At 31.7% G+C, this 13,677-nt stretch overlaps 1 protein-coding gene across 2 annotated transcripts in view; it reads left to right on the top strand.

The window, feature by feature from the left end:
* The first annotated feature begins 6,103 nt into the window (after positions 1-6,103).
* Positions 6,104-13,677, top strand: part of LOC120178750 — a 14,170-nt gene continuing 6,596 nt past the window's right edge. The window contains exons 1-6 of one of the 2 annotated variants that reach the window (XM_039184551.1): positions 6,104-6,429; positions 7,333-7,423; positions 7,577-7,661; positions 8,047-8,131; positions 9,518-9,587; positions 9,869-9,938. In XM_039184551.1, the coding sequence (XP_039040482.1) occupies positions 6,308-6,429; positions 7,333-7,423; positions 7,577-7,661; positions 8,047-8,131; positions 9,518-9,587; positions 9,869-9,938 (523 nt within the window). In that variant the 5' untranslated portion in view covers positions 6,104-6,307. The remainder of the gene's footprint in view (positions 6,430-7,332; positions 7,424-7,576; positions 7,662-8,046; positions 8,132-9,517; positions 9,588-9,868; positions 9,939-13,677) is intronic. The other variant, XM_039184550.1, reaches the window with a different exon arrangement.

The raw sequence follows: 13,677 nt of genomic DNA, 5'->3' as shown, positions 1-13,677 counted from the left end.
CTAGTACAAATTTTCTCGGCAAATAAATTCTTCCTCAGTCATTTCCTATCACCTGCATCATCACAGCCAACACACAACCCTTCTCAGCAACAACATTAGTTTAATTAAATAAACTTTTTTAAGGCAAAAATTATCCACCACATGCAGAAATGTTCTAAATACGACTATAAGCAACTAAAATGCTATGTTAATAGCTTTTAGACAATCAACAACTTAAGTAAAAATATCTAAAATATAGTTTTTTTACGGAGTTATTATAACCTATCCCTTATAAGTGTTCCTAGGTATGTTTGATCATTTATGTCCCCTACAGACTAAGTTCTACCATTAAGATCATCCTTAGCTCTTACGAGCCTTAAATCGGTAAAATCTATCCATATAAAGTGAGTAGTATCAATACTCTACTTGTAGTATCGATACCCCTATGAGTATCGATACCAAAAATACATTTTGTTTCTGACTATTTGGCCAGTAACAATAATGCCACCTTGAGTATCGATACTGTGTGGATAGTATCGATACTCTCCCTAGAAGTATAGATACTCCTAGCTGGAAACCCCCAATTAATCCCCTATGGATATTATTTATCCAGTATCGATACTCAAACCTAGAAATGAATTGTTTAGGATCGAAAAACACCAAAAATTCATCCCAAATGACTTGGTTTGGTTCCTAATTACGTGTTAAAGCTTTAGAAAGTTATTTAGGGTCTTAAAGTAGTATAAAAACACATTTTTACAACTAAAACCTTATTTAATGAAGAAATCATGCACACACCCTAAAATGTTCAACTACACAAATCTTAGCAATTTCTCAATAGAGTCAATTTATTATGGTTGTTGCAACGAAAGGTAGATGTCGTTTTAGTAATCTCAATAGAGTCAATTTGAAGGGGGTTTAAGGTTTAGGTAGGAAAAGTTTGTTAAAATAATTTAGAGTTTAAGTAGAAGAATTTGGATTTAATGTGAAAAATAAAGAAATGGAAATCGAGTATTTACATCATAAATAGTGGGGTAGTTACATCTAGAGGCGATGTAAGCATCAACTATTCAATATGATTAATTGGATTGTTTTAAAATAAATGTCATATATTTTTACTTTAATTCTAATATTTATGAATGTCATGATCACATAAATAAAAAATAGGGTAAAGTATACAAATGGTCTCCCAACTATAGGATAATGCTATATTAAGTCTCTCAACTATTAAAAGTTACAAAATGGTCCTCTGACTATAGAGTATTGCTTTGTTTAATCTCTCAACTATTAAAAGTTATAAAATGGTCACCCGACTATTTATTATATTCATAACTCATCATTTCTGTTAAAAATGATGGTATTTTGAGCTGAACAGTAACATGCTAATTGTAATTTAATAAAATTTAATCCCAGAATCTCAAAAGACTATCATATCTCAGTCATCATGTTAGTGTAGAAAATTGTCAACTTTTTAACGAAAAAGGACGAGTTTGAAATATAATGAATAGTCGGGTGACCATTTTGTAACTTTTAATAGTCGATTGACTTAACAAAGTAACATTCTATAGTTGGAGGACCATTTTGTAACTTTTAATAGTTGGGAGACATAATAAAGCACTACCTTGTAATAGAGGGACTATTGTATACTTTATCCTAAACAATATAATATTCAAAAATTAATTTTTTAAGAAATAAAAAGGATTAATACAAAAATAAGTATTTAACTATACCCAAATTTGACTTTTGGTGCCTAAAGAAGTTTTTGTTAAAAAATGTGTCTAATATTTTTCCATTGCACTTTTATGTGTTTATCGTTAAAAAAATCATTAAGTGACACATGTCACGTTTATATTTTTTTGACTTTTTAATAATAAAATATTATTTAAAAAATATATATTTTTTAAAATATGAACGTGAAACGTGTCACTTAATGAGTTTTTTTAAAGGTAGACACCTAAAAGTATAACCTAAAAAATTTAGGCATCTATTTGAATAAAAATTTCCTTAGACACCAAAACAACAACAACAACAAAAACAAAACCCTATTCTCATATGCAATGGGATAAGGGAGAGATAGGGTAGTAGGCTGCTCCCAACATCAGGTTTAGAGCAACTTCCGTAAAAGACCTCCGGGTCCTTAGATATTATTGAACCACTTATTTTTATATTAAGCCAAATAAAAACAATAATAAATGGGGGAAAAGCATGCATTTGCATCTCCTAAAACAGCCCGGAAATCAAGATGTGAGCTGTCCATAAAGTTAACTATAATAACCGAAATACCAATCGGACACATCGCTTTATTCGATGTCATGTTCGTATGTAATTACGTAAATACGTGTACTTTGAAGGTATTATTTAATGCTTATTCTATTCATTTGCTTTAAAATAATCTTCAATTAATTAAAGCTTAATCTCAATTAATTAATTAGGAAGAGGATTGATAAACTATGGCATGAAGATTTTAACTCTCCTTGATCATTATCTTTTCTTTTAGGGAAAAATACATATTTAGTACTTAAATGATCAGTTTTGATATGTTTTAATATTTAAACTTTTATTTTTTTCAAAGTCATATATAAAATTTAGTTTTTGTTTTATTTCAGTACCTTTTTAAAATTTAACATTAAGCTTTTTAAAAATTGAAAGTTTAGGTAAAAATAGATCAAAACTTATAGTTTAGATACTAAACGTGTTAAGATTTTTATGGTGGGTACTAAAATGAAACAAAAACTAAATTTTAGGTATAATTTGAAAAAAATTAAAAATTTATATATAACATATCAAAACTGATAATTTAGATACTAAATACGTAATTTATTTTTCTTTTATTTGAATACTCATTCCGCTTGTTTACCACCTTCATGATTATGCAATCATGTAGGTTTGCCTATTGCCAAATAATAATAATCCATATTTATCTCTTTCGCACCCTCTTCGTTATCATATCTTCATCTATCAAAATTTAAAACCTTGGAAGCTCATCGAAGTCTTTATAATTTCATATCTTTCAATCATCTATAATGTTTTGATATAATGATTTATAGATCATCGTAATCTATCAATTAAATTTAATATTTGACAGTTAAATCTATTTAAAATGTTAATGAATTGATAATATATATTTAAGGGTGAGTTATTTATTTGGTCAATATATTATTTAGTTTTTATTTTGAACAACTATTATTTTTTTCAAAATTATACGTAATGTTATGTTTTGGTTTCGTTTGTTTTCACCCGTTAGCATTACCGTTAATTTAGAAAAAGTTAATTACGACATTGATGTGTCACCATAAGGTGATGCCACATCGATATTGAAAATGATAAAAAAAATGACACATCGACATCGTCATTAAATTTTTAACAACGGGTGATTAAAACAGAACCAAAACGTAATGTCATATATGATTTTGAAGAAAATAATAGTTGAGTGACCAAAACATAAACTAAGCAATAGGTGAATAACTAAATAAATAGCTTATCTCTATGCAGTATTGCACGAACCAAGTGACTTTGATGGTAAAGAAATCACTATTATATTTTGAGGTCATGAATTTGAGCATCAAAAATATCAAAAGTACATACATTTAATACCAAATAATTAAGAATTTTATTTAAAATATGTTACCTGTATTTACCCTAAATTAATAAATAAAAAAGAACTCATTACCAATAATAACTTTTTCCTCCAATAGTGGAAAATTTCACTCCGTATTTTTTTATATTACACAATTCATGTCAATTTAGGTTAAAATATCCTTAAAATAATATTTTCTATTCTTATAAACCCTTCTTTGTTTTTATTTCCATCATTCCCCATATTATCATTAAAAAGTCATAAAACTAAATTGCTTCGTAATAAAATATCTAAACTACACCCATCATTCAAAAAGATACGCAAACAAATAATAAATAATACAGATAATTTTTAATATTGTTTTTTATTTAAATGAAAAAAAGTTTGTTTCATTCAATTCTAAAAAAGATTTTAGAAGTTTTGTTATTTTGATGATATTTCTCGCTTTGGACTCTCATATTGATTTGGATATGTGTTTTGCATTCGTGGATAGTTTTCTAACGTCGTTTGACTCTGATTTGCGATTTGTCGGTTGTCTTCAGTAGCTTTATCCCTTTTGTGGTTCGTTTGTCGATGCAGTCAGATTTGTTCATATCTTTATTTTGTTCGAGCATTGGTTAGATTTTTTTAATCTTTTCCTTTTTTTGGTCATTGTGTGATCTATGTGGCTATTTTATGTGTCAATGGTTGCAGTAAAATGTCATAATTATAATTTAATTTATGTTTACGGTTATGCTTGTAAATCTTCATTGTAATTCTGGATATTTTATATTGTTAATAAAACTAGCTTTTTTATATAAAAAAGATTTTAGAAGTAAAAAATAATTCTAAAATATTTTAAGGAAAATATTAAAATTTGTATATTTAAAGTATGAACTTAGATTTTCTTATAAATTGAGTAATAAAATATATAAGTACAAGATTTATAATTATTTATTAGCATATTTGATTTAATAGTGAATATGATAATTAAGAAGTTTATAAATTTGAAATTCATTTTTATATTTTCAAATAAAAAATAATTATATATTTTTTTGGTTACTCTTCTAGTTCCAAGACTTTGCTTGATTAATTTGAATTGACCCGCATCACACACCTAGCTTTGATGGGTGAGTTTCTCAGCAGGGATTTTCTGCATACACAAGGACTCGAACTAGAGATATGCTTAAGTGATATCAAGTTTCATGAATATATTTAAATATATTATATTGTACAATGACATTAACAAATATTAAATTATTTATGTAAAATTTTAAAGAAAAATATATAAATTATAAAGAATAGAAAAATATGTTTTCTATGAATTTTATATAAATATTTTTATATTAATATTAAAAATTTTATTTGTTAAAAAATATAATAAAATTAATTTAATAAAATATATATTATGAAAATTTTATATTTCTAAGTAAATATTATAATTTTATATTCTGTCAAATAAACTAAATAAAATAAAATAATATTATTAAAAGTGTATTAAATAATATCATACTTTAAAAACTATACTATTAAAAATAATATTATATGTTGTTATTCTTTGAGGTCGGGTTTGTGCACCGCATATATAAGAGTATGAGTGTTCATTGTCAAATAATTAAGAATCTTTGAACAAATGCTATCTTGAATTCACCCAGATTTATTAAAAAGATTAGATTAAACTATGTATTTAGTACCTAAAGTATCGATTTTGGTCCGATTTAGTACATAAACTTTCAATTTTTCAAAATCATATATAATGTTTAGTTTTTATTTAATTTTAATACTCTATCATTAAAAACTAACGCATTTAGTACTTAAACTATCAGTTTTGATCCGTTTTAGTATCTAAACTTTTAATTTTTTTAAACTTCACTTTAAATTTTGAACAAGATACTAAAATAAAACAAAATTAAACGTTAAATATAGTTTTAAAAAAATTAAAAATTTAGATACTAAAATAGATTAAAATTAATAGACTAAATACTAAATGCGTGATTTATCCAATTAATAAAGAATAGTGCAAAGGACAAAATAATAGTAAAACATGAGAAGAAGGTTGAAATTAAAATAATGTAAAATGAAAGTGAAACAAAATCCAGTTGGATAGCTTAATGAAGTAATAACCAGATAAAAAAAAGGAAATGAAAAAAAGTGATAAATTATGCATTTGATATCTAAATTATCAGTTTTAATTCATTTTAGTTCTAAAATTTAATTGTTGTTTTATTTTAGTATCGATCATTTAAAACTTTAGTTTTTATTTTATTTTAGTATCAATTTAAAATTTAACGTTAAGTTTTGAAAATGTTAAAAGTTTAGGTATTAAAATGGACTAAAACGATAATTTAGATACTAAACACATTAAATTTTTAACAGTAAAATACTAAAATAAACTGAAAACTGGACATTAATATAATTTTAAAAAATTAATAATTTAAATACTACATACAAAGGCTGATAATTTAAATACAAATTGCGTAATTTATAAAAAAAAGGCATTGGCGTGAAAGCCAAGTCTTCATTTTTTTTATTATGAAAAGAGCGATAGTAAATGCATTTTGTTGGTTTTCTCATCAATCAAGAAAAAAAAAACAATAAAGAAAACAAAAAAAGTTGAAGGGGGAAAAAGATGAAGTAAATGCAGAATGGATGATTGGCACCCACTGATTTCCCCAAAGATATTTATTCCCTTTTGTTGTAAAAATTAGGGTTCTCCCTTTTCTGCGTATGACTTAAAAACACTTGTTTCTCTGGGGCAATTTGAGGAAGAAGATGATTATGAGTTGGAGGAGAGTTTTGAAGTCAGCTCAGGCTTTGGCAGCGCATACCCTGCTTTTCTGCTTCACGCTCCTCCTCCTCCTTAAGCTGGATCATGTCGTTTCTTACTCTTGGTGGTCAGTTCATCTCTCTCTCTCTCTTTACATTTTTGGGTTTCAGTTCGTTTTTGGTTGAATTCGCTTCTCAATTTCAACCTTTTTCTTTCTTTCCATTTTTAAATTTGAAAGAAATCAAGGTCCTCCCTACAAGTTACTACAGAAATTGTTTCATTGTTATTGTTTGTGAATTTTTGGGTCTATGTGGACTAATTGAAGTTTAAATGATTTTTTTACCAACGCTTTCTGTTGCTGAAGAAAAGCTCATCTCTTTTTCTGTTTTAATTTTCTGTTTTTTTTGGGGAGAAAGTGTTTTGGCTTGTAAAGTTTGTTAGAAAAGGGAAAGAAATTGTCGTCAAAGATGTTTCTTTTTCTTTTTTGGTGATTTAAAATTGATAGGTTTGTGCTACAGTTTTGATAAATTTATGATTTTGCAGTCAACATAAAACGTGAAACATATAAAGTTTTCTTTTTCAATCTGTAACTGGGTACGTTTGGATGAGTGCAATTATTTGAGATAATACTTATGCCAAATCTTTTACATCAACTCGAAGATGCAAAGGGATTGATGGTTCATGTAAAAAACCAAAGCCGTAAGACTTGGTGATTAATACTACAAAGTAACTTGGAACCAATGGAGGTTACACGATGGGTATCTTCTCAATTCACAGTTAGCATTGTTCTTATAGAGTGAGGAGCGGATTTTTTCATGAGTGAAACATATTCATTTTCTTCAAGAGTGGTTGTTTTGAAGTGAGGGGAACACAAGTTGCTTGAATATGCAGTTCTATAGGCTGCGTTTTCAATTTAAATGCCCATAGATATCTCTCTGACCCCGGGATTATGAGATTTTAGCTTTTAGCATTCTAATTCTTTCAATGATTTTAGGTTTTAATCGCATTGTTTAATGGTTTTTGATTGCAGGACAATATTTTTCCCACTTTGGATGTTTCATGGAGTTGTTGCACGAGGAAGGTTTTCCTTACCTGCCCCGTCAGTTCCACATAATCGTCAAGTATGTTTATCTGTTACCATGGCCATCATTTTACTTGAATTAAGTATTGACTAACTGAAGCATAAATTCTCTATTTGGGGCCTTCTGGTTGTGGATGTTTCAGATTCATAATAAAGTTTTATAACCATTATTATTTTATTTTTTCTTGGACAGTGGGCACCATGTCATGCCATTGTTGCGACACCACTACTAATTGCTTTTGAGCTGCTTCTCTGTATATATCTTGAGAGTGTAGATGGTATAGAATCAACTTTCTTTTCCTTGTTTTCATGTTACGGGGTTTGAATTCTTTCATCTCTTAGTTGGGCCACTCCTATGATCAATGCTTCAAATTTTTAGTTGTAGTTGAAGTAAAAACAGTAAACCTATGTTGCTCTAGTTCTTTACTTCAAGTACTAATGTACTTCTGACCGTGTCCGACACATATACAAGTATTGTGATATTGCCCTTTAAGGACCCACCTAATACATGAGAAAAATTTGGAAAGAAAAATTGAACACACATGTTCCATACACATACTTGCACTGATACCCTAGTCTCAGTAACATAGCGGTGAACTATTTTAGTGTTCACATTATTTTTTATGGGCATGTTGGTGAATTTTATTTATTCTTTTGTCACAGTTTATGGTTTTGCTGCTGTAAACTTGAAGGTCGTCTTCCTTCCACTATTGGCGTTTGAAATAATTATTCTAGTTGACAATTTCAGGTAATTTAAATCTAAAAACTAATGTTAAACTTTCCATTCATCATCTGTTAAGATAATATAAATTGCTTACTCAATAGAACAATATTCTAATACTTTCTTTGCATTTTCTCACTGATGGGAATATAGGCTCTGATAAATTGTTTGCGAACGGGGGTTGTTTCAGATGGTGTTCTCTATATGTTTATTTGTAGCAAATTGGGCACACCAATTTGTAATTTTCGATTGTTTTCTCCTTAAGACTTTATTTGGGCATTTAGGATTTGTCCGATATGTGGCTTCACTCATTTTTCCAGCAACAATGCTTAAGGACATGTTCCATGTTATTAGACTTGCTTATTTTAAAACTTGAATGCATGTTAGGAAATGAAGACATCCGAGGTTTTCTTGTAATATTATACTATTTGGTTTTATTTAGGGATAAATGATAGGAGTAGAAGGACAGTGTTATCATCTTATAAGTCATGGACGAATATCCACATTCACCTTTACCTTTCTGGGTATTGTAATCATGGGAATGAGTGGGCTGTTAGAATGCTCTGTTTCATTCCTTCCTCTTACTTGCAGTAACTAAATACCTTAGGCAGGATGATGGCTTCTAATGAAGACTTTTCAAAAGTAAAGAAAGAATATTGTGTTAGCTCAACTGCTAAACTAAGCTATAGGGCGAGAAAGTAAACTTCATGTTATGGATCAATATATAAATTTGGGTTAGACTACCCTCCCAAAAAAATTGCTTCATCCATAAGTAATGTCTGATGAACTTTGTCTTGTTAGTCAGGTAGAGATTATGATAGCCAATCCAGAAACTATCTTGTAATATTGACAAATGGTTGATAATTTCCCCAGAGTTATACAAGGAAGAAGATTAACCAATCCATTAACGGTTTATTGTGGGCATCTCTGCTTTCATCATTTTGATATGTTATCTAAGGACCAAAAAGTTTAATATGTTATGATGAGTAGGGATGAAGCCTGCCGAACTGAATTGTTTGTTCCATCCCTGCTAGAATGAGTGCATTATATTTCAAAGAAAACATAAAAGCAAGACAAGCATAAGTTTCTGGTGGCTTTGTGACTTCTGAATGATTGGATTTAGCTTGTTACTTCGCTTTTATTTTTTCCTTTCTGGTAACAAGTTCAATGTAGGATGTGATTTCTTAGGTAGGTGTCTTGGAAATATATCAGATTTGATTTTCTCCTTCTCTTTGTTATGCTTCTTACTTTACTGTTGCATGGTAGAAATTTGGATTAGGATAAATAAGCTTCAGCTAAATTATTGAAATTCTGAGATGTTTTTTCCCTATCTTTTCCTTCTTTCCTAGTAATTCAATTTTCTTGTAGGTTCTAAGCAGCTATTATAGTTATTGATTTCATTTTCTTCTTCAGAATGTGTAGAGCTCTAATGCCCGGAGATGATGAAAGCATTAGTGATGAAGCAGTATGGGAGACTCTACCTGTAAGTTCTACTGAACCTATCAATTTGATGGTCCTAACTTTTAGGTGTTGTTTTACGGAAATACATATTAATCTAAGAGAACTTAGATTCAAAATTTGATGATTTTCTTCAAATATTTTAGTATGTGTTTGATTTGAACCTTGAGCACTTTCAAGTTTCAACTTAACCATGAAATTTAGAAACTTGGTTCTTGTAATGAAATTTTTATTGTTATTTGGGATGTAAACCTCTCAAGTACATATACAATTTGACTTTAAATCAACGCTTATTTCAATTTGTAGCACTTCTGGGTTGCAATTTCAATGGTCTTTTTTGTTGCTGCTACTGTATTCACCCTTCTGAAGTTATGCGGTAATTTCTTTACTCAACTAAGTATAATATAATATGGAGTTACAAAGTAGGGATATTATTTTTTTCTACATAGGCTTTTTATTGTAGTTCCTATCCAGTTATCTATGTCATTCCACAAAGACATATCAATCTTGTATGGGCACATTGATACATTACTTGGTAATTGGTACCGTTTTCTGATACTTTGAAGGTCTCTGGATTTGTGAAATTCAAGTGGCTCATGACTGCTACCAGTTAAACCAGGGTGCTCTGTGGTTTCAGTTTCTTATAAAAGAAAAAGAATACAAAACATTTCGTCCTGGAGTTTTCAGAAGCTTGAATTTTTTCTCCCTTTGTAGATTGGATAGAGTATTCTTGCTTGAAACCAAATGAAATTCCCAATCCTGTAAGGCATTTTGCTGCAGACATCAGTAGTGTGTTTTTCAGTTCCTGAAGCTGTTAATTTTGATGCTTTCATGAAGAGCTAGTTTACTGTGTTGTCAGTTGTCACCTTAGGAGTCATTTAGTCCATTATTATCCTTATTATTTAAGTTTTAGATGTCCCTCTCCCTGGGTTGGTGTTATTTGGCACTTCAAATGATTATCAGTGATTTATGGAATCTTTTTAGTGTTTATGGGAAAGTTCTTAAGGTGTTCATTCCTCTTATTAATAACAGACCGAAGTATAAGGTTAGTACGTTTGCTTTTGTCCACTTCGTTTGTAAGGAGGATCTGTGTAATGCAGTGGAAAATATGAACAATGTCCTGTTTGATGGAAGGAGAATCTCAGTGTCTGTAGCTAAGTATCAGAAAGCCTCTCCGTTGAGGAGGCAGGTAGATGAGAGGTTGGAGGGTTCATCTAGTGGTGCTTCAATAAGGAAAAATGTGGGAAGAGTGTTATCTAATACTGAAAGGGCTAGGAAGATGGAGTTGATGAGTAGGTTTTATGATGGTAGGACCTTTAAGGATATGGTTGTTGGGGTGAACAAGGTTCCAGAGGTTGTCAAGAAGGGCAATTTTTTACCTGTGGAGGAGAGGAGAAAACCTATGGATGTTTTTATTCCGGTGGATGATAGGGTCTGGTTGAGATCGTCTCTTACCGGGATTTGCAAAGCAATATTTGAAGTAGATTTGTGCAGAAAGCGTTAAGAAATGAGGGCTTCAATGCTAAGGTTGTTAGATGGGGCTTTGCAAAAAATGCTTGCCTGGTTGTTTTCCAGTCGGCGGAGGAAAAAAAGAGGGTGACGGAAGAAAACTGGGAAGCTCTATCTTTCTGGTTTGAGACTTTGGAACCTGTTTTGGATGAGGGTGGCATTCCCCTACCTTTTTGTATGGTTTCTATTATTGGAGTTCCATTAAATTGCTGGTCCGTTCCTTTCTTTACTAGTTTGGCCTCTAGGTGGGGGGAGTTAGTGAAGATCAAAGACGAAACTGCCCAAAGAGTGGACTGCAGGTGGCGCAATTGCTGCTTAGGGTCGTCAGTCCTTTTGACATCCCTGAGCATATGAGCGTGAATACTTATGGGAGGAAATTCCTGATCAAAATTAAGGTGGAATGTGCTGATGAATTTTTTCCTGAGTTATCAGGATTGGTGGAAGAGGATGTTCCAGGGGCGGGGAGTTCCTCTAAGCACAGTCAAGAGGATGTTCAGGTGCAGAATGATCGGCACATGGGTTGTCAGGACAAGTCAGGAGCTCATTCTAGGCTTTTGGAATGGGTCCAAGGCTCCCACCATGACAATGTCTCGGGGAATGAAAAAGGATTCAATTGGTGTTCAAATTCAATAATTAATTATTCGGTGGACAAGTGTAGAGGAGTGGAAGATGCAGGAGTTGTCTCCACCCAGCATGGAAAGTCGGAAGGCTTTATTGGAGGAATAGAAAGTGGAATGAGTATGGGGGTGATTCTTTTGAGCATGATAAAGTTGACTGGGAGAATGGGCTTCGGATAGGTACATCAAGTCCAGTGTTGAGTGGTCTGGACCCAGATTTTGGTCAAAAATTCTTTTCTGCTGCAGATAATATTAACGATTCAGCTGGGCTTGAAGATGGTATGGGGTCTGTTAAAGTGGTTAAGGTGGTTAGTTCAATAGTTGGTTCACAGCCTCGGTCTGCAAGTTCTGTGAAGTCCGGCCCGGTTCGCAGGAAGTTAGTTAGAAGTTTCAAGAGGTTTTACTGCTGGTCTAAGAGAAGAAAGTTGTGATTAAAGACGTGCAGGCTTGTAAGAAGGGTTCTCGAGGGGAGTCCAGCAAGAAGTTAAGTAGGGCTGCAAGTTCTAAGGGTGGTAATTCTGAAATTCCAGTAGCTGCTGGTTTTTCGGAAAGGGTCAATGGTGGTCCAAGGATGAGGAGTCTTAATAGGAGATTTAGAAGATCACTCTTTAGGGAAGCTGTTGAACATGCCAGTGTGTCCACATTATCCTCATCAGCTTTTCCTGTGCTGTTGGTCGAAGCTGTTGCTACATGGGAAATCAGTAAGATTTTGGGTGTATCTTTCAAGGAAGGGAAGGATGCTTTTTTACAAAAGATTATGGACTTGGAAAAAGGCTCGAGTGCGGTCAGCTGAGGTCGGGGGCAATTCATAGGATTTTCTGGGTTTGTCATATAAGTTTAGAATGCAAAGGCTTATTATTTTGTCTTGGAACGTTAGGGGGTTGGGTAAAAAAGAAAAGCAGAGAGTTGTTCAGAAATTAGTCTCTGAGAAAAAACAATCTTTTCTTTTTCTTCAAGAAACAAAACTTGAGAATTTACCATTCGCTTTTTTAAGGAGTGAATTGAATATGTTGCAAGGCTTTGTTGTGTCTCCAGCAGAAGGTTCTTCAGGAGGTATTTTTAGTTGTTGGGATGAGACTATTTTTGTGTTAGAAGAACATCATATTCATAAGAGGTTTATAGCAGTGTTCGGGAAATTTAAGTCCAGCCAACTTAAATGTGGGTTTATAAACGTCTATGGTCCTTCTGTGGAAGAAGAGAAGGCACGATTTTTTGAAGAACTGGGACTGTTCATTAATGGGTCCAATGTCCCTTTGTGTGGGAGGAGATTTCAATGCCTACTTAATAGAGGATGAGAAGGATGGTATGGCTCAAAACAGGATTTCGATGGAAATTTTTAGGCTCTTTATTCAGCAAACAGGACTTATTGATTTGCCTTTAATCGGGGGAAAATTTACATGGAGCAGCAATCAAGATGTTCCAACTGTTGTTAAACTAGATAGGTTCCTGGTTAATGTCAGTTTCTCAGAAGAATTTTAATGTATCAACCAATTTTTACTGCCAAAGTCTATCTCGAATCATAATGCTATTGTTCTTGAGAGTGGGGAAGATAATTGGGGGAAGAGGCCTTTTAGATTGTTCAATTATTTAATGTTTGAGGATGGTTTTGAAGAGAAGGTTGTTGAGTCTATTAAGGAGTTCAAGGAGGAGAAGAAAAAAGTTGGAATTTTGAGCATTCTAAGGAATACAAAGTCAGCCATTAAGAGCTGGTCTGGGAATAAGAAACAGTTTCCACGGATGGATATTGCTGCTCTGGAAGATAAAATTGAACAGTTTGAATTGAGGTTGCAGCAAAATCAGAGTGCCAATGTAGATGACAATGCGTCAGAGTTGAGGAAAATGAGAAATGAACTGTGGAGACTTTACAGAGTTGAGGAGCAAATTTGGTTTCAAAATTCAAGAGAAAAGTGGTGAAAGAAGGAGACCGGAATTCTAAATTTTTTCACACAAGTGCTTCCATTAGGAGGAGGATGAATTCTATGAATGCAA

The sequence above is a fragment of the Hibiscus syriacus genome, unplaced genomic scaffold, assembly GCF_006381635.1.
Source record: "Hibiscus syriacus cultivar Baekdansim isolate YM2019G1 unplaced genomic scaffold, ASM638163v2 tig00112380_pilon, whole genome shotgun sequence".
Classification (NCBI taxonomy): domain Eukaryota; kingdom Viridiplantae; phylum Streptophyta; class Magnoliopsida; order Malvales; family Malvaceae; genus Hibiscus; species Hibiscus syriacus.
This window is presented reverse-complemented; position numbering and strand designations above follow the sequence as displayed.